Source organism: Jaculus jaculus, chromosome 3 (genome assembly GCF_020740685.1).
Source record: "Jaculus jaculus isolate mJacJac1 chromosome 3, mJacJac1.mat.Y.cur, whole genome shotgun sequence".
Taxonomy (NCBI): Eukaryota; Metazoa; Chordata; class Mammalia; order Rodentia; family Dipodidae; genus Jaculus; species Jaculus jaculus.
In genome coordinates this window covers 105,860,249-105,882,781 of record NC_059104.1, presented here as the reverse complement: position 1 = coordinate 105,882,781, position 22,533 = coordinate 105,860,249, and the positions used below count along the sequence as shown (strand labels likewise).

Here is a 22,533-nt window from a genome sequence, read left to right as displayed (position 1 = left end):
ATAAAGATATAATAGTCTAGGGTAGAATATTCATATTGGAAGTATTTCATATTCTTGCATTTAGCTTTAATTAAAAACCATGGTTCTGTAATTATAATGAAGGGTCTTGGCTGTAGTGAATGCCTCACAGTTTGCTTGCTGCCACATGTTCATATACACAAAAATTGTCATGTCCTCCTTATCCTGTCTAAAGAGGAGGAACAATCTGACAAACATATTTAGGACAGTGTCAAAAACACTGTAAAAGTCCCTTACGACAATGAGCCATTAGCTTCAATTACTAATTATATGTTTTAGTCTGAGATGATTGAAAACTTTAAGTGAGAAGCTGATAAGACAGTGAATCTTCCTTCCTAGCCCTAATGACACACTCTCATCTAAGACATGTTTATATAGGTTAAAAATCAATGCTCAGGTAGCTGCTTTTACCTAATGCATACAAAATTTAACAAATAATTTCTAAACTTTTATTAAACAGATTTCTTATTCCAAATTGTGTTTTTTTCTGAGTTCTTATGGGTTTAGTAGAGCATTGCATAAGAGCAAATTTATATATAATCAATACATGTCTTAAATATTAATGTCCCATAAATATTTTTAATAATAATCTCACCAAATAAATAATTCTATTCACATTCTTTCCTTAGTATACATCTTTCTAAAAGTTCCCTCCTTTGAGAAAAATACCATGTGTCATGCTAATAGTGAGGCAATAAAAGAAAAGTTTTCTTTCTCTGATCTCATTTACTTCTCTTCTACTAATAAAATTTCAACAACTCACCTCTGCCCCAGAAAACGAAAGAGGCAGAGATAAAAAGAAAATAGAAAGGAGCAGGATTTGGACACTAAAGCTCTTCAAGTACAGAACAGAATTTAAAGCCATCTCATCCTCAGGACCTGTGACCCACCAAGGTGGCTTTTCGCTCAGCATTCTTTACATAAAAATTCTACATAGCCTATCTTTGTTTTCTACATTTGGGGGCAAAATATAACTCTGATATATCTAATAATCAGTTACCATATGATGGGAGGGATAATATTTACATCTAAATTATGTTGACTCTAAAGAATAAAGTTTGTTTATAATAAAGAATATTTAAGAGATAGAAGCAAGAAGATCACAAGTTCAAGGCCTGCCTGGCCTACAAAGTGAGATCATGTCTTATATATAAAGAGAACAAAAATCTAGCAGAGTAACTTACAGTTATCCCTAACATTTGTAATGACATGCTGATAACTTCACTCGCTGTATCTGAATTCATTACTGTTATAGTTTTAAACTGTAGAAAAAAAGAAATAAAAATACACACATAAATAAGGAATTTAAAAATGATGAACAAATTATTGTCTTTGTATCTTATACAATTTCCATATTTAAAATTCCTTGTTACATTTTGGTGTATTCTGTTATTTTAGAACCCATTTTCTAGATTCAATTATATCACACTTATTTACAAGGATAACTACTTCCCACCCATGCACTCCTAATTGGAGAATCACTCTTTCTGGAAGCATGGCTCCATGAGCTAGACTCTGATACTGAATCTATGTTAGGGAAGAAAATGGAATGGGCCACTTTTTTTTTTGCTTGTCCATGATGTGCCTGCAAGAAACAGACCACCCCAACCTGACTACAGCATTCGTTCCTTGTGAAGCATAGACTTCCCATACACAAAAACTAGAATTTTCCTAAAAGTCCTTAATGTGAACAACTGCCCCCAAACTGAATAAAAGCAGGCAAAACCACACAATGTTTTATTTTATTTTATTTTTTCTGTGTTGCTCCAGGAGACTTCTATAGTCTCTTACCATAAAAATTTGAGGATTTCCTTTAAGCAGTAAGATGTGACATTCAGAAGGTAGTCAGAATACTTGTGTAGCTTTTCCTTTTGACTAAATCAAATAATTATTTTATCCACATAGTTTTGTACTCACACAGAACTATTATGTGACTTAGAGCTCCTGTGAGGTATGGAATCACAAAAGTATTTTTCTATCTTATTCATTATTGATAACATTTTTGCTCTTATACTATAATTTCAGTCAACAAATTACATATAACTGAGGCTAAAAACTTTACTGGACAATACTATAGGCACTGTGAGATAGAATATGCTGGCCTCTTAATAATGTTCTCTCTTTTGGATCAACAATTTTTTAATGTGAGGAATTTAATGTCTAAAAGCTTAAAGAATGAATAACTTTTCCAAAGCACATGACCAAAGAAGTGACAAGTTGGGAAAAATGACTTAATACTACTAATAAGAAATTCCTCCTTATGACTTTAGTACAAATTTATACAGCTGTTATTGAAACAATCTAGAGAAATATGGCATTGAGAATAAAGAGACATATGACCAACAATATCCTTTTCAAGGGTTAATATTAAATACTGTACTTAATATACATTTTTTCTTGCTTCATTCTTGTTAGGGTTTGCTTTTCATACATACAATGATACATCTAGGAAATGCATGTCCCCCTGTGGAATTTCTAAATCCCTGCCTGTCATAGCACATGCACAATCTGCCTATCTGTCTCTTTTTTTATCCATGATGTTTTCTTATTTTATGCGGGGACCTAGAATTTAATTTTCTGACTTAGAAACACTTACATAGGCACAATTCCCAATGTCCTTGGCGAAGATTTTGAGGGGAATGCTCTTCGGGAAGTCCTTCTCTTTCTCTAGATTGATGTATCTAATCAAATGCAACAACAACCCAAAACAACACTGAGTCAGATCTAATTCACTAATGGCTTTGTTAAAAAAATCAACTTATTTTGATATTACTCTTAATACACTTATATGTTATTTGTTTTTTTTTTAAAGACACACGAAAGACTCAGCAAAGTCAGATTACATTATGGGTTGAAAGAGTTTTTTTGTTTTTTTTTTAAAGGACATTAGGCATGTGTAAAAAAAAATGGGACATCTTGATCAAATAAGGTTTGAGAAGCACAATTTGGTTAAAGTGCCTCTGAGTGATGGTTTAACCCTAAGTCTTCCTGCCTTCTCTGGACAGGCACCTTGATGATAAGTACTTAACCAAATAAAATATTTTACTGGGTCAACCCAGAGAAATGACCTTTGACTTCTCACTTATCTCATAAATAGAGTATAAATCTTGATTATTCCACTGTATAGGGAAGCAGAAAAGAAAGAAAGGTGGGAAGGACTATGGGCCCAAATGATGGGCCTAAGTTGACCATTTTAGTCTATATAGTCACTGTTTGGATGATAATTCATTTCTGAGGTGCTCTACAGAAAGTTCTTCATTTACTGAAACTTAAAACACTCAAAAAGCTGTTAGCACCAATTGTTTGCTTGGAGACAACAGAAAGAGGTGGATGAAATCAGTGACTACCTTCTTTCTAAAATGAGCTAACTAGACCTCAATGTTCTCCTTCCTAGAAAGAAGAAATACTTGTAGTAAGAGAACATTATCTAGTATTAGCTGATGTACAATCTAAACAACACTTTATTTTGAACATAAATAAGTAACTTTTATTAAAAAGCAGAGTAGCTTGGGGCACATATCTGCAGTAAAAGGTTTAAATTTGTTTAACCATAGGTGAATACTAAAAGGATTAAAAACAAGTGCAGTAAAAAAATACCTCTGAAGCAGAGACAGCCATTTGTCCTTTTGTTCTGGAGAACTACAATCAAAGAAAATAAAAAAGAAAAAATTAAAACATAGATATTTCTACCAGAAGTTGTGATACAGCAAGAAAGGAGAACAGAGTGAACGGTGAATAAGAGATCCTGCTTTAATTTAGATGGAAGGAGAGGACCAACACCCAAAAGTTATCCTTTGCCCTTCACATGCACACAGTAGTCATTGTCAGTACTCACACCAGTGTGTGCATGCGCGCACACACACGTGCCAAAAATAAATATATGTCAACATTTTAAGACTGCCAACCTACATGACTATATCAATTGCCTGCTATTATTAATGTAGTCATGCATGCATGATGCAATCTTATATAATTGTACATTGGATATGTTGGCATTTTTAGCCTCTTAGGAAAAACTAGAGTCAAATATAGTTCTCAGATGTAGCCAAGACAGACCCATTTTGAAACTTTACTGCTCTTTCACAAGTAGTATTGTATCAGGAGGAGGTAGCTCTTTTACTGAAAAGAACATTTGATTTAGAATCCAAACATAAGCTTTTGAAATTGCATACAAACTAGATAATCATGGGTAAATCACTTAACCGAAGTCTGTTTTCATACATGTAAAATTGCTTTGATTATTCTAAGTGTTTTTTTTTCAGTTTCAAGTCTTATACATATAGAAAGTGTATTTACTACTGAGATGAAAGAATTTTTACACATGTACAGAAATTTCTCAGTCCACATATCATTCTACTTCCTAGAAAATTAACAGTTTTTATATACACAGGAAAAATTATGATTTGGTATATTATTCATAGAAACATTTTTAAGTAATTTTTAATTACTACAACCTCCAGATTAATATGATCCACTTGTCACAAATACATTCAATTTTATTTTTTGAGGTAGGTTCTTCCTCTAGCCCAGGCTGACCTGGAACTCACTCCACACACTGTAGTCTCAGTGAGTGCTGGGATTAAAGGTATGTGCCACCATGCCCTGTTTTGTTTTTTTTTTTTTTTTTCATTGATGTTGAATGTCTTCTTTAACTACTCTCCACTTTATTTACTGAGACAAGATCTTTTATATAAGCCCAGAGCTCACTGATTCAGCTCATTCAGCTAGCCAGTTTGCTCTGGAGGACCCCTCTCTGCCTTTTAAGCACTAGCCAGCATGCCCACTTGGCATGTATGTGGGTACTGGGGATTTGCACTTATGTTCTCACACTTGAGTGGCAAGCATTTATCAAGCCACACTCCAGCCCCTCAAATCATATTCTCAACCTCTTTAGAGAAGTTGAAATCATTAACTTGTTTGAGGAAAATGCTTAGTAAATATTTGTAATTTGTTTTAACTTTCTTGCTTATTTTTCTATAACATATTCAAGGTTTGGAAATCAAAAAAGCATGTTATTTATCTTTGTATCTTATCATATAATTTCCATATTTGACAATTCCTTGTGACATTTTGGTGTATTCTGTTATTTTAGAACCCATTTTCTAGATCCAATTGTATCAAATACTGATTTAGAAAAATAATCTGTGTTGAAAAAATAGTTCCTTTTGACCCATTAACTTTTTCCAAAAAAAAATAAATTGGATAAATTGTTCCTTTAAGATATTTTATATGTTCTTGAGCTTTTAATTGGCATAAACACTTTCAGTGTATAACTTTAACAATTTTTACAAATTGTCTATCCCTGTGCAGTCCACACTGAGATTATGAAACAGAAAATCATCTTGGAAAGCTGGCTTTGTGCTTCTTTTTGGACACCACTTCTCATTATACTGCTTTCCAATAGGAAAAGAAAGTTACAACTCTTATGTTTGGAGATATATGTAAATATAGCCATACTGTATACACTATTTTACATGTGACTTCTTTCATTCAATATTATGTTTTTAAAATTTATCCATATCAGTTTAGGTAATTTTAGATTATTCTTATATATAATGTTTATTGTTTGAATAAGTTGTTTGATTGTGCATGTGATAGTTTATTGAGATTGATTTGGGTAATTGTTGCAGTCAGGTTTGCATTGCCGGCAGAAATCACCCAAGAGAAAGAGCAGCTTTTGGGGAAAAAAAGGATTTATTTTGTCTTACAGACTTAAGAGGAAGCTTCATGATGGCTGGGGAATATGATGGCATGAGCAGAGGGTGGACATCACCCCCTGGCCAACATAAGGTGGACAATAGCAACAGGAGAGTGTGCCAAACAATGGCAAGTGAAAACTGGTTACAATACCCCTAAGCCCACCCCCCAAAATACACTGTCTCTAAGAGGTGTTAATTCTCAAATCTCCATCAGCTGGGAACTTAGCATTCAGAACACCTAAGTTTATGGGGGACACCTGAATCAAACCACCACAGTAATCTTACTGTGTTTTGCCTTTTACCCTGTTCAATGTTAAGAATTCACAACTTCTTTTTCCTTGGTAATTCATAATCCCAGATATGATTATGGGATACAAATACTATATTCTAAAGCCAATGGTGATCTCATGGTTTCATAAATGTATCTTTTAAAAGACAGTAAAAATATTAATACTTAAGAATTTTATTCTTTATTTATTTTGAAGTTTTTTTGAGCTCCATAGCTTTACTTTGTGTGTGTGTGCATCAGAGACAAGAAGTGGACATCACCTGTCTTACTCCATCACCCTCCACCTTATTTTTAATTTCAATGGTTTTATTCATATACCTATTAAGAAATTGTAAAATTCCATTTTTGTGAAGAGACGAAGTCAGGACGGTTGTGTGCGCGTCTCTGGCCTGCCCAGTCTCTTCACATAGGACTCCCGAGTAGGAGACTCAGGGTCGAATCTCATCTCCTTCACTCTGGGCAGCAAGGCGAACCCCATCCTTACTCACTGGAGCTCAGCTTTGATTTTTAACTTCCCTTCTCCACCCTTCCAGAACACACACATTCCCATTCCAAAACTGATTTTATAGACATTTTAAACATGGTGATGCAACTTGGTGTGCACTACAGCAAATGTACAGGTGTTTTTTTAAATTGTTTCCAAAAAAGAAACGGGACCTGGATTTAAGACGTAATTTTTAAATTTCTATTTTTTTCTGCAGCAGTTAGGTTAGAGGAGCCTCATAAACTGACCTCTCTACTTCCTCGTGTATTTTTAAGATTAATTGATGTGGAAAGGGCTTTGCTTGTCTGCTATTTATTGAGATCATTACCCTTGCGGTTTTTGTTGAAACTGCTTTTGGAAAAGGAAAAAAAAAGAAATGAACATTACTGACTTAACATTTTTGCACCTCCAGTTTTTCTAATCTGGCCTATTTTTATTTTTGTTTTTTTACAGTGAGATTTTTTTGATCTTCAGCTACAGTAAGTTATTGTAATTTTTTTTAAACATTTTTCCTGACTTTCCGCTGATTTGCTTTTTATTGTTGTTACTAGTTATTATTATACTTATGGTGGTGATGATGATGATGATAAATGATGATTTTTAACCCGATTAAAAGAGTTTTTCTGAATGTTAAGAATTTCTTCGGCCTCCTGTTTTGACTTTGGAGTTTTGTATCTTGGGAGAGAAAGTGAAGGCGTTGGCATTTTTAAGTAGATTGATCAATCATATAAACCTTTTCTCTCCCAACCCCACCCTTGCCCTCAACCCCTTCCCCAAACTGGAAATAATTTTACTGGCTGTTAAGTCTATGACCTTATTTTTCCTGATCTTTAACTTAACTGTTTTAGAGCATCTCTGGACTTCTGTATTTTTAATTTTTTAATTTTTGTTTTTTTATTTTTAATCTTTCATTTGTTAAATTTTTAAACTGTCCTGCAATAAAATGTGTGTGGTACTACTTAACACCTAGAATGGTGATGGCATTTCCCCAGAAAGCCATCTTCCTCTTGTTTACCTTGAATCCCATCCTGTTTTTCCTGTACACTACCCCTCACAAACCACAAGCCTCAGCAACATGGATGTCCAGCCTGGAGCAGCATCAGCCAGGATGACCTGGAGCCAGGAGGGCCTTCGGAAGAGATGCACACCTTTCCTGGGTGATGTTTTTCAGCTTTGTGAAGAACCTTAACTTCAAAGAAAATGGCTAGCAATGTTACCAACAAGACAGATCCTTGCTCTATGAATTCCCGTGTATTCACTGGGAATCTCAACACTCTTGTGGTCAAGAAGTCTGATGTGGAGGCCATCTTCTCAAAATATGGCAAAATTGTTGGCTGCTCTGTTCATAAGGGCTTTGCCTTTGTCCAGTATGTTAATGAGAGAAATGCCCGAGCTGCTGTGGCAGGAGAGGATGGGAGAATGATTGCTGGCCAGGTTTTAGATATTAATCTGGCTGCAGAGCCAAAAGTGAACCGAGGAAAAGCAGGTGTGAAACGATCTGCAGCGGAGATGTACGGCTCCTCCTTTGACTGGGATTATGACTTTCAGTGTGATTATTATGACAGGATGTACAGTTATCCAGCACGTGTTCCACCTCCTCCTATTGCTCGTGCTGTGGTACCCTCTAAACGCCAGCGGGTATCTGGAAACACTTCACAAAGGGGCAAAAGTGGCTTTAATTCTAAGAGTGGACAGCGAGGATCATCTTCTAAGTCTTGAAAGTAAAAAGGAGATGACCTTCAAGCCATTAAGAAGGAATTTACCCAGATAAAACAAAAAGTGGATTCTCTACTGGAAAGCTTGGAAAAAATAGAAAAGGAACAGAGCAAACAAGCAGACTTGTCCTTATCAACCCCAGTAGAGGTAAAGAATGAAAAGACTGAAGAGGAGCAAACTAGTACCTCTGTGAAGAAAGATGAGACTAAAGTGAAGATGGTCTGAGGCGGGTGCAGACGACTCTGCTGAAGAGGGAGATCTTTCTGGATGATGATGATAATGAAGATCGGGGAGAAGACCAGCTGGAATTGACCAAAGATGATGAAACAGAGGCTGAGGAAGGAGAGGATGACAGAGACAGCGCCAACGGCGAGGATGACTCTTCAAGCTTTAGAAATCTTACCAATTGTGTCTTTACCTAGGCGTTTGTCCAAGATCAAAATTACACCAGATTCACTCCCCTAGAATCTTCAGCACATTTTCACTGTTGTTCTCCCTTACCTTGTCCTGCCCACGTTCATTAATTCATACTATACTGCCCAATGCCAAGTTCCATTTTCACTTCCTTTGACGCTCGAAGTAGTTGTGTTAAGTCTTACCCTGTAATTTTTGATTTTGATACCTCTTTATGACTTAACAATAAAAAATGTATGGTTTTTATCAACTGTCTCCAAAATAATCTCTTGTTATGCAGGGAGTACAGTTCTTCCATTCATACATGGTTTCAATAGTTGCTTCCCTGACTGCAAAAGCATTCTCATTTACTTATAGCATCACAGCATCTTTGAGTTAGCAGTACATGTGTGACCTTCCCCATGTACTCTGGGGTTGAGTATTCAACACATATGTAACAATGTATTTTTGTGAATGAGAGTTGGCATGTCAAAGGCATCCTTTAGAAAAATAGTGTAATAGTCTTAATACTTGTTTTCTAAAGTTGATACTGTGGGTTATTTTGTGAACATCTTGATGTTTGGGACCTTTTTTTCTCAAAATAAACAGTCCTTATTAAACCAGGAAAAAAAAAAAGAAATTGTAAAATTCACATTGAGAAACAAAATACCTCAGCTAGCCAAAGAAACTCTGAGCCATAAGAATAATGCTATTGGCATCACAACATCTGATCTTAAGTTATATCACAGAGCCATAGTAACAAACACAGCATGGTACTGGTACAAAAACAGACATACAGATTGACAGAATACAGGACACAGAATTCAATGAAAATAACTATAAGATTTCTGATGAAAACATAGATGGAGAAATGGCAACCTCTTCAACAATGATGATAGAAAACTGGATATCTATATACAGAAGAATGTAATGAGAGTTATATCTTTTTATTTGTAAAAATCTTAAGTCACATGTATAAAGACTTCAGTGTAAGACCTGAAAGGCAAAACCTGTTCGAAGAAAACACTAACAAGTAGCAGTATAGGTAAGATCTTTCTGAAAAAGATTCCAATGACTTGGGAAATAAATTCCAGAATTGATGAAATTAAAAGGCTTCTGCACAGTAAGGAAAAAAGTAAGCAAAAAGACAGCCTACAAAATTAAATAGAAGAGAATCTTTGCCAGCTATACATTTGACAGAGAATTTAAATATATAATACACCAAGAACTCAAAAAAACTAAATAACCAAAACCCCATAAACAATCCAATCAATAAATAGGCTTATGAAATGAATAGACAGTTCTCAAAAGATGAACTACAAGTTGCCAATAAACTTATGAGAAAATGTTTAACATCAATAGCCATTAGGGAATGCAAATTAAAATAATATTGAGATACCATCTCACCCCAGTCAGTAAGGCTACCATTAAGAAAAAAAAAAATGTCAACAAATGCTGGTGAAGATGGAGTGTCTACCTTACTTTTTTATTTTTATTTTTTTGGTTTTTTGAGGTAGGGTCTCATCCTAGTCTAGGCTGACCTGAAATTCACTTTGTATTCTCAGGATGGCCTTGAACTCACAGCGATCCTCCTACCTCTGCCTCCCGAGTGCTGGGATTAAAGGCATGCGACACCACGCCCAGTTTACCAAGGTTTAGAGAGACTTTATTAGATTAAGAGGAGGAAAGAGAAGGAAGTCTAGAGTACTCCTGCTATGTATAAGGCAGGGAGAGGTAGATAGCTCTTATGAGAGGAAAGGTCCCTTGCCCATATCCCAGCTCAGCTTACTGGGCTGGGTGCCATGAGGAGAGACCTATCCAGAGCAGGGTCCTGCAGCTTTAAGCTTCAAGACAGATGAAAATCCAAGAAGAGCCCCATCTTACTTTTTGAGGCAGGATCTTCACTGAACCTAGAGCTCAATGACTTGGCTAGACTAGTTAGCCAAAAAGCCCTGGGAAACTTCTGTTTCTGTTTCCTCAGACCTGAGATTATGGGCATGTGTCCCAACACCCAGCTTTTATGTGGATATTTGGGATGCAAACTCAGGAACTCATGCTTGCATGGCAAGCACTTTACCCTAGATTTATCCATGGTTTTAAATGAAAACTCCATAGTATTTGTTGTTCTCTTGTACGCAATACATTGTTTTCCTCTGGCTGCTTTCAAAAAGTTCCCTCATATTTTTGATTAACAGTTGTTTGTCTAGAACATGACAAGGTGCATTTTCTTCTTATTTATCCTATTTGGGGTTCACTGCGATTATTGTTTCTGTACATTTGTATCCATCAAATTTTGGGGAGCATTAACCATTATTTCTTTCAATTCTTTCTTTTACCTCATTTCAATTTCCTCTTTCTTCTCATCTTGATCTTTGCATATCAAGGAATCTTAGATTGCATCCTGGACAGTTACAGGTATGCTTTGTTTCAGAGACTTCATTCTTTTAACTTCTCAAACAGTGCTTTTGTTTTGAAAAAAAAAAACTAATGTGGCTGAATCAAACCAAACTATCTCACCTATGGTAGGCTACATTCCCCTCCTCAGACTTAGTTTCTAGTTGTTTTGAGCCTATCCCTGATTGTGGGACTCAGCGAGTACCTAGAGATTTGAACAAGAACGTGGAACTTCCTTTCCCTATATACTCCTTTGTGAGATGTTCCCCATCAGTGCCGTCCAGTACCAATGGTCAACTCAGACTTTGTACTCTGCTCGCTCTTCAGGGTTTTCTGAGTTTGAGTTACTCAGCACCCTACATGATTGCAGCCTGCCTTTAAGCTAAAGCCTTAAAAATGGGAAACCCACTAAGTATCGGTACCTTCTTCCAAGTGTTAATTCCTCTTCGAAATCTCCCAACTTTTGTTGACTCTCCAGATACTCAGGTAGCTGCTGTTACTTGTGTTTTATTCAGATTTTAAAGTTGTCCAAACTATCCCTCTCTAAATTTAACTTCACACTGTATCATACCAGAAGCAGAAGTCATGTTTGAAGAAAAAAATTTAATTTTGAAACAAGTTTACATTTCTAGAAAAGTTACATGGAACATACCTGTATATATGTCATTCAGTTTCAGTTTCCTCTAGCATTATCCTCTGACATTATTAGTATTTACTACCAACTAAGTTCTTGACACTTTTTCAGATTTCACCAGTTGTTCTATTAATGATCTTTTTTTCTGTTCTAGGAGCCAATCCATAACAAAACATTCCATTTAGCTACTATGCCTCCTGGAACTGGGCATAATAATTTCGCAGTCTTTGCTGTTGCGATTTACCTTGACAGTTTTGAGAGGTAGTGGTCAAACATTCTCTAAAATCTTCCTCACTTTGTATGTATCAGATATTTATCTAATGATTAGATTAGGGTATTGGGTTTCTTTTTTTTTTTTTTTTTTGGTGGGGGAATACAGAATTGAAGTGCTTTTCTCTTCAAATTATATTAAGGTGTATATGATACCCACACAAAATTACTGGTGATGTTACTGGTTTTAAAAATTATTAATTTTATTAAATCATTATTTTGAGTAGGCAAAATGTTCCTATATTTCCTTCTCTTAAAATGCAGTAGATGTCTGGTTAAACATATTTTGTCTTCACCCTTCACTTGAAATTACTTTCTTTTACCAAGAAGATGAAACAATAAGAAGTGAAATATATTTAGAAATCTGTTATGAAGAAAAAGATACAAAATTATACAAAAATGTGCTTCTCCCAAATGAGTTCCTAAAACTCTTGTAATAGGCCAGTAATGCATAGAAAAATTTAATGGCATGTTTATCTGTTTGGGAAGTTGTAGTTTTCTGATTTCAGGACGATGCATGATTCTGGTAGCAGTGGGAAGAGGGGTGGAATAAAAAGCCTTGTGTGTATGTGATGAAAACTCTCTAAGTGTAAAACAAATACTTGAGTTGGGGTACAATTCAATTCCGCAGTACATTCCAGATGTACAAGGTGGTGCATGTGTGTGGAGTTTGTTTGCAATGGCTAGAGGGCCTGGTATATCCATCCTCCCCCATTGCCTTTTTTCTCTCAAATAAATAAAATAAAATATGAATTTTAGTAGATTCACTGTTAAATGGTAAGTGCTTCCTGATTTTTACTGAGGCTAAAAGAACAAATGGTTTGTATTTATATATTGTCCAACCATATGCTGGCCTAGAATGAGTCTTGGAAAACTAATTTTCACCATTATACATTTGCTTTTCATTGTTACATCTATAAAGATTTCAAATCAGTACCTAACAGATATATCTATATAATAAAAAGCTTCTTCTTTAGAAAGATCTGCAAGTGAATCAATATTCAAATCTACCAATTATTTAAGCAAAATTGGGATACAAAAATTACTTCAGTGAAGGTGTATTTTAGTGATGTAGCAAGACTGATAATGCTTGAAAGGCTCAACATGCAAAACAAAACTAGACATGAAGTGTGAGGCAGAGGGGCCCTAGATTAAATGTGATAATTTGAATGAATGGCCCCAGTATATTCAGAATTTTATTAAAGTTTGTTATTTAGATCTGTAGCCATCTGGCTGGAGGAGTTGTCACTGAAGGGATCCTACTGTCCAGCCCTGAGGTGTGGTGGTGGATTTGGAATTCCAGTATAAAGATATGCAAAGTGCTTCAGCCTAACCTGGAGTTCCAAAAGTGTGGTAACATGTATTAGCATAGGTGGCTTGTGGCTTTTTCTCTCTCTGCTTGAACCTGTAAAGTGGGCCAGCTTCTTCTGCCATTATGGAACTTCCCCTGGATCTGTAAGTTTCAATAAATCCCTTCTTCCATAACTGTGCCTGGTCTGTAAGTTCATCCCAGTGAACCTAAAGCTGTCTGCTACAAGAGGGTCCTTGACTGACCACTCTATTCCACTTCCATGTTCCCATAAGTTACCTTTCCTTCCAGTTATTTCAGTAGAGCCCCTTTAAGAATCACTGGCTAAACCAAGGAAACTGAGTTCACCAATTCTCAGAACTTATCACTAATTTTCATACATTTTAAACCAAAAGACTTTAGGCGAAAAGAAAGCACAGAAATATTTTTGCTGTGTGTTTACACTTCAAGATGAAGTATTGACTTTTGAACAAAGTATTTTTCTTTAAAAGATGGGATCAAAATTTTGCCATTTTTTTTTCTATTTATCCTAGACATTATGCTAGGAGCTAACCCCAGTAAATATCAAACAAGCTGTAATTCTTACCTAAAAGTGGCCACAAAGTTCACTGTGGGCCAACCCAAGACAAAGGATTTCATGGCATTGGTATTACCTTCTCCCACTTCATCCACACAGCTTGCTGTCCACATATCAGTTAATTTAATTTTATTTTTTATCTTAAAGTTATTGTTGTATCTGGAAAGATAAAAATCAAACAGGACTTCTTGTTATTTTGCTTCTTAAATTTTCCAGAAGCTTCTGTATCTATTATAAGCAGACAATTTCCACTAATCATCTATTAATTTCCACTAATCTATCTTCAGTCCCTGGCACAGTGGAAAACAGAGTTGGTTACCTAGTCCAAGACAACTTTTAGATGACTTTTGAAACATTTGGAGAAATATTTATTCTTCATTCCTGCATTTATGACAGCAATCATGCATGAATTGACTACTTTATTTCTCTATATGTCTAATTTCCAAATTTGGATAAAAAAATCCAATATCCTGCTACTAATTTATTATTTGTAAATTGCTTTTAAAATTATTTCAGTGGAAAAACATAAAACATGATATATAAGATGTTGACAAAGGTATCATTTTAGGATGTACTTAAAAGAATCACAGAATTAGAGAAATTTAAATGAACATATTTTCGACTGAGTGGTTTAAAGGATTTCCAATCTTTAGAAGCATAGGTTATCTTAAATTTTCCTTTTAAATATTTTCAATAATTTTCCATTATACTATTATAAAAACTGAAAAAATATAACTGAAATACAGAACCTAAATTAGGTAAGAAAAACAAAGTAGGGTTAATGCAATTGACATTCACATCTGGGGACCTAGACAGTAGCCTACTTTAAGTTGGCAGTAAAATTGCCTTTTGGTACATTCTCTTATCTCCCTTAGACCTTTGATGTGGAAACAACTTATATTTTGACCTAACTGATATTTAATAATCATGATGAATCTGAGACTTAAGCAGATAGAAGGCATTATAAAGAACAAAGAGAATGCCCAGGAAATGGGATTTGCTAGCTTTCTGAACCATATGTGTAAATAAAAACTACAATGAAACCAAAGATACCTCATATAGTAGTAGCCCCCAGAACCCTCTAACTCATGGAATATTTAAGTTGAAACTTAACTGGAATTAATAACATGGAAAAAAAAAGATTTTGCATGAACTGTATACAAAGGCCAATCTAGATTCAAAGCCTAATCTCTACTTCCTATAGGATGCACTGACTTCAAGTGGAATAGAAAAGTTCCTTGTGTCACACTTGTTGCTTTCTGTGTTTTATTTCAGCATTTCCTATCCTATTGCTATGAATGTTTAGAGTTTTTGAGAAATAGACTTATTACAGGTAAAACCTTTATTTCAGTAGTTAAACCTAAGGTCTTACACATGTTTGGCAAAACCTCTACCACTGAGCTACATCTTTGGTTTTGTTTTTATTTTGAGACAGTCTAAATTTCCCAGATTGGCTTTGAACACACTCTGTAGTCCAGGCAGGCCTACATCATAAGACCCAGCTAAAAGCTTATTTCTTGATGGCAACTGTAAAAGTAACAATGTAAAATATTCCTGGTGGCCAAAAGAAGGAACTCTCTAGGCTGGAGAGATGGCTTAGTGGTTAAGGCACTTGCCTGCAAAGCCAAAGGACCCAGGTTTGATTCCCCAGGACCCATGTAAGCCAGATGCACAAGGGGGCTCATGCATCTGAAGTTTGTTTGCAGTGGGTAGAGGCCCTGCCATGCCTGTTCCCTCTCTCTCTCTTTTCTCCTCTCTCTCTAATTAAAAAAAAAAAAGTATTTAAAAAAAAAAGAAGGAACTCTCTAAAGGTAAAAGAATATTCATTCTCCTATACTAAAAACAAGTTAAAAGTAGCTAATATTTACCTCATGTTAGTTGTTCCAAAGGCATTACTATACATTGTTTTGCTTAACCTGCAAACATTTTAGAGATAAGAAAGTGGAGTCATAGTAAGACTCAGTCACCAAAATAGCTTGTGTAGCAGAACTAGAACCTGAACTGGTGGACAGTAGAACCCCAACCCCCAAGCTTATTAGTGCTTTCAATTGCGACACATTCATAAAATTCCTAGAAACCACTATTTCTATAAAGCACTTGGATAGAAATATCTTTTCAGAAGTTTCCCTCAACTTTTCTTTTTTTAAAATAAACATTTTATTTATTTGTGGGGGGGGGAGGGAGACAGAGAGAGAATGGGCACACCAGGGCCTCTAGCCACTGCAAACAAACTCCAGGTGCATGAGCCATCTTGTGCATCTGGCTTACATGGGTACTGGGAAACAAACCTGGGTCATTCAGCTTTGCAGGCAAATACCTTAACCACTAAGCCATCTCTCCAGGCCCTCTCCCAACTTTTCTATTTTTGTTCTATATATATTTTTTTGTCTCTCAGAAAACTCCAAGGCTTTTTGATGGGACTGTTTGCTTATTATGGAGGGGAGAAGAAAAAAATCTCATGAGCATCTATGTACATAAAACTAGATAAACTAACTTGAAAGTATTCAAAATGGGTATTCCAGTAAACATTATGATAATTTGGATAGTCCTAGGACCATAGTATACTTCTAACCTTTTCCTCCCTAATTTTAATAATATTAGGCTACACAAACTAGGAAATAAGAATCTAATATAAACTGTCCCCACTGGCAAATGTTATATCCAATAGTATACTCCACCAGTAGAAATTGAGTATATGTCTAAAGTGAATTGGCTGGAAAAACAAAGCAACAATGCCCCCAAGTCACTCTTTTGTTTGTGAATGTATTTGATTATCACAAAACTGACATATGTTGCTTTACTACCTGCTGAACTCTGTTGCAAAAATTCCAGTGACCTATGAAATACACAGGATACTATGGAAAACTTCTCACCCTCCCACATTTATATTTTGATGTAGAAGTCATGAGATAATTCACAGTATCTAATGGTAATTCTAGTGATAATTAATAACTTTGTTAAACACTTTTTACATGTAAGTAGAGCTCTTTGTTTACCATTTAACAAGGGAAAACAAGGACTACAGTAATGACTTAAGAGGGTATGAAGGAAGCACAATATTTTCTTTGCCGTAAGTTCCACGTGATTATCATATGGCCATTAATATAGAAAATAGTAACTTCTTTCTAAATGCTTGAATGTTTATAAAGCAACCTATTTTTTAAAAATATAAAGATATGACTTTACTGGAAAAAATACTTTATGTATTTTCTTAATACTATCAAAAGTAGTCTGAAAGGCTCCATGTGGCTTTAATACTTCCTTTAATTTGACACAGAAAACTCATAACAATTTCCCACAACACTTCAACACTCAGCACAAAGTACAGCAAATACAATATTTTAATATTTCATTTATCTGAGAGCGAGAAAGGGGGAAGGAGAGAGAGAGAGGGAGGGAGAAGGTGTTTGCATCAGGGCCTCCAGCCACTGCAAATGAACATTCAGATGCATGTACCACCTTGTGTTTCTGGCTGATATGGATACTGGGAAACTGAACCTGGTTCTTTAGACTTTGTAGGCAAGTGCCTGAATCACAAGTCATCTCTCCAGCCCAAATACAATACTTTAAAAAAATAAAAGGAAACATTTAATTACTGTTGTGTAACTAAAGTTCTCTTAGTTTGATATAATAACAGTGGCAGCTGGTCAATTTTTTAGACCACTTGAATTTATTTTTATAAGTTCAACTTAAGGACCAGAAGCAGTTTCCAAGTGAAGCAAAAAAAATGAGTTAATTTCATAGTGAACCTAAGGAATGTCCTTCCTTCCCACACCTAAGACTAAGTACTGAGTATGAAATATTAAATGCTAGACTCAGATTACTTCAATAAGTTAAATAATCCAGATTACTACCCAATCCTTCTCTAATAAAATGACAGAACAGACATTGGTTTGGTATTATAGAGAGATATGTCTTCTGGTAGCTGCTTATTTTAGGAAAAATTAAATTTCTTCATATTGAAAATCATATGTGGGCTGGAGCGATGGGTTAGTGGTTAAGGCACTTGCCTGCAAAGCCTAAGAACTCATGTTTGATCTCTCTCTAGATCCCACATAAGCCAGATGCACAAAGATGACATAAGAACAATATCACACATGTGCACTAGGTGGTGCAAGGGTCTGGAGCTCAACTGCAGTGGCTGAGGCCCTGGCGTACCAATTCTCTCTCCGTCTCTTTAAAAAAAGCACATGCAAGGGGCAGGAAAGACGGCTTAGTGGTTAAGGCACTTGTCTGAGAAGCCTAAGGACCCAAGTTAGATTCTTTAGTACCCATGTAAGTCAGATGCACAAGGTTGCTCATGCATCTGAAGTTTGTTTGCAGTAGCTAGAGATCCTGGCGCACCCATATATTTTCTCTCTCTCTAATAAATTAACAAATAAATATAAAATATTTAAAAAGCATGTGTGAACATTAACTAAATGTTTACTTATGAGGAAAACCTATAAGTAATTTCCTGAAAAACTGAGGTCAATTGAGGGTACTACAATTCAGTAATAGATATATCCCCAATTATCTATGCTCACTGTATTTCAAGGGTCCTTAGTTTATGCCAATGAATAAAACAGATTATAACTTAAAGGATTTACAGTTTTAAATATCTCTAATGGAAATATAAAATACTTAAAATAATATCTATGAACTAAGTCCCTTAAATAACAGTTGCATTTAAAATAACTGATACAGTTTATCTCTTCATAAGACTTATTCAAGTGGACACAGCATCATCTCAAAAGTAGTATGCAGGAAGAAAACATGTGACTTTATGTGAGAAGAAATGTTCAAAATAAGAGTCTGATAAAGATTACAGGCAAAAATTTTACAAATTTTGTTTGCTTTTTGAGGTAGGATCTCACTCTAGCCCAGAATGACCTGGAATACACTATGTAGTCTCAAGTTGGCCTTGAACTCATATTGATCCTTCTGCCTCAGACTCCTGAATGCTGAGATTAAAGGTGTGCACTATCATACCCAGCAGGGAGAAAGGGGGGGGGGATGAGAATGGGCATGCCAGTGCCTCTTGCCACTGCAAAGGAACCTCAGATGCATGAGCCACTTTGTACATCTGGCTTTATGTAGGTACTGGAGAAATGAACCGAGGCTGTTAGGATTTGTAGGCAAGAGCCTTAACCTATGAACCATTTCTTTAGCCCCAATATTAAAAATTTTTTGAGTTAAATATGGAACTAACTAAAACCATGAAAAATAAAATGCAAACTCTTTAGTATAACCTTTAAGGTTCCAAGTTTCTAAGATGGCCCCCAATAGTATCCACTTCCTAATATACCGCTGTGACCCCATGATGTGGTAGGTCTGTGAGGTCAACAACATAGATCAGAAATGATGGCATACCACTTCTGAAAGGTGTTTTTCACTGCAAAGAAAACAAACTACCAGTTACAGAGGCTCCAGTGGGGAGAAAGCAAACCCACTAGCCAATAGTCAGTGAACAACTGAAGCTACCAGTATTCTGAGGCAACTTGGAGGTGGATGTTCTAGTCAAGCCTCAAGATGACTGCAAGCACATGAAGGCCCTTGAGCTGTAAACACCCAATTAAATACCATAAACCAACTTACATGAGGTATCTGTAATTTTAAATTATATTTTGCAGGAATGTATAACAGCTCATCCTCTCAGCATCTTAAAGTTAGTTGCTTTTCATCCTTTCATCATTTTTTTGTCCCAAACTACTTTAGCTGACATATATCACTTTTACCTCACCTTACACACCTTGATGTGTTCATAGTACTAATCACATTCTGAATCTCCCCATAAATTTACTCAGGTCATGGCACAAACAGGAACACTGTGATAAACAACTAAAGTTTCTTTTGTGAAAACAAACAGAAAACTCACTTCAGATACTAGCTATAATACAGTCCAGACATTCTTACAGTAAGCACTGCGATTCTATAATTTTTACTAGGAGAGTGTCCACAATTTACTTACTTGATTTTGGCAGCAACAAATAGATCATTGAATAAGAAAAGATGCCGCTCCTGTCTCTGTAGGCCTCTTTTGAGTTCTACTGGGCCATCAATCAGTAAAGTCCTACTGGAGCACACAAACGATGATAGAAATGCACACGTGTCGATGCTAGCAGAAGGGCTGTCTCTGAAATAGATTGTATCACAGGGCAGTTAGTCAAGTGATCATCTAAGGCAAAGTTATATAACTATAGCTAACAGATAAGAAACAGAACTGTTTTTTATTTTATTTATTTAAGAGAAAAATAGAGGCAGATAGAGGGAGGATGGGCATGTCAGGGACTCTAACTACTGCAAACAAACTCCAGACACATGTAATACTTTGTGCATCTGGCTTACATGGGTACTGGGGAATCAAACCTGAGTCCTTAGGCTTCACAGGTAAGTGCCTTAACCACTAAACCATCTCTCTAGCCCACAGCTCTAATTTTTTTAAATTAATTAATTAATTAATTTGTATATGAAAGAGTAGGAATATGGCATCATGGGCATCTTGTTACTGTGAAAAAACTCCAGATGCATGCACTACCTTATGCATCAGGCTTTATATGGTATACTGGGGTACTGAACACATGCCATCAGGCTTTGCAAGCAAGTGCTTTAACTTCTGAGCCATCTCCCTAGTCCAGAGCTCTAATATTTTAAAACAATGGCATTATCTTTACTAGTATCCCTGATGATTTTAAACACAGCAGATTTTTAACACTTAATTATGAAAATTTTAAGCATAAAACAAATTGAAATTGTTTCATAATAAAGGCATTTATAATCTAACCTAGATGCTACTATTAAGATTTTAGCTGGGCACGTTGGCACACATCTTTAATCCCAGCACTTGGGAGGCAAAGGTAGGAGGATCACTGTGAGTTCAAGGTCAGTCTGAAAATACATAGTGAATTCCAGGTCACCAGGGCTAAAACAAGATCCTACCACAATCCCTACACCCAAATTTTTAAAAATATACTTAGGCTGGGGAGATGGCATAGCAGTTAAAGATGCTTACTTGCAAGAATACCATGAGTTCAATTTCTAGCACCCATTGCCTATGGCAATGGTAGGCAGAACTAGAAAATCAGAATGCTCACAAGTCAGCTAGACTAGTATACAGCAAAATGGAAGAAGAGAACAAATACCTGAGGTTGTCCTCAGACCTCCACATGCACATGGTGGCACACATACACTAAAACTTTACTATATTTGCTTCATAAATGTACATAATCCAATTACATATTCATAAATTCATTTTATTTTTATTTTTTTGAAGTAGGGTCTTGCTGTAGGCCAGACTGATCTGGAATTTACTAGGTAGTTTCAGGCTGGCCTCAAACTCACAGCAATCCTCCTGCCTCTCTGCCTTCCAAGTGCTGGGAGTAAAGGTGTATGCAACCACATCTGGCTTCATTTTATTTTTTTCATTTTAGTATTACTTAAAGCAGCAAATATTCAACTTAATGCTTTACTATGCATATCATTAACTACAGTTCAATATGTGTATTATTTTCCCTTCATATGAAACATATATGGTGAAATGCACAAAAGAAGTCATTTTAAGTGTGTATATATAGTATGTTTTGATGCACGTGAAATATTTGATATTTGTGAAATCTGAACTCCTACACAAGTGTGATGGTTAATCTCTGGTTGTCAACTCAACAGGATTTAGAATCATCATGGAAACAAATCTCTGGTAATGTCTATTAAAGGTTATCTTGATTAAGCTAATTCAGGTGGGAGGACCCACCCTAACTGTGGGTGGCATCATCCCATGGGCTGGGTTCCAACACTGTAGAAAGGAGAGAGCTAGCTAAGCATGGAGCATCCATCTCTCACTACTTCCTGCTGATGTGAGAATGTGAGCCAGATTCCTGCTGCTGTGATGCTGGTCTTCCGCTTGAAACTGTAAGCTGAACATAAACCTCTTCCCTTCTCAGGCTGCTTCTGGTTGTGTATTTTGTCCCGGCAATGAGAAGGTAATGAATACACCAAGATACAAAATGTCATTATCAATCCAAAACTTTCTTTCTTGTGCCTCCATCTCAGTTGTCCTATGAATTTCCCAAGATAGTCTACAGGATGAGACTGATCCCAAGTTCAAAATGTTTTACATACTCAATTATTTAACAATTAGCTCAAATAAGTAGACTTTGGGCCATTATTGGTCTGTTTGCTATTTCCACCTAACATCTGGTGGCCAATAAAGAATCCATGGGCATGAAAGAAGTTGCCGCTAAAGTCTCATCCTGCCATGCTGCTAGCAACATCAGACTACATGTGTAGCCATCAAAGATGTTTTTCCCCATGAGTTCTCTTGCCTTTCTCTCCCTTTCTGGTGGTGGCTCCACACCACATGCCTGTGACAGTCTCATGTTGTTACCACCCCCCCACACTTTTGTATGAAATACTACTTCATGGTCACGTTTCTTTCTCTGGCAAGCACCCAAATCCTTCTTATTGCTTACGACAGTCAATGTCTACTGTTATCTATCATACCAGAGGCAACTACTACACAAAATTTTTCTCCAACTGAAGATAAGTTGTTCCCTTTGTATACACATGATGCCAAAACATGTATTTTAATAGCATGTTTTAGGGACTCATTCATGTAACATTAGTTAGTAATCCATAATAGGATTTTAGTGAATACTACACAAGGTATAAATACATCAGAGGTTATTTATTCCTCATTTGATAAGACACCTGGCTAGTTCCAATTTTTACCTATTATCAACAAAACTGCAACTAACTATATAACTGGTCTTTTT

At 35.9% G+C, this 22,533-nt stretch overlaps 1 protein-coding gene and 1 pseudogene across 2 annotated transcripts in view; one reads left to right on the top strand and one right to left on the bottom strand.

Annotated features, from left to right (window-relative positions):
* The window catches only part of Arhgap20 (Rho GTPase activating protein 20), a 99,065-nt gene that overhangs the window by 32,319 nt on the left and 44,213 nt on the right, over nt 1–22,533 (bottom strand). The window contains exons 3-7 of one of the 2 annotated variants that reach the window (XM_004666431.3): nt 19,734–19,898; nt 13,793–13,942; nt 3,616–3,657; nt 2,615–2,699; nt 1,203–1,280 (exon numbers count right to left, since the gene is read on the bottom strand). In XM_004666431.3, the coding sequence (XP_004666488.3) occupies nt 1,203–1,280; nt 2,615–2,699; nt 3,616–3,657; nt 13,793–13,942; nt 19,734–19,898 (520 nt within the window). The remainder of the gene's footprint in view (nt 1–1,202; nt 1,281–2,614; nt 2,700–3,615; nt 3,658–13,792; nt 13,943–19,733; nt 19,899–22,533) is intronic. The other variant, XM_045145214.1, reaches the window with a different exon arrangement.
* On the top strand, nt 6,373–8,628 carry LOC105944627 (annotated as a pseudogene).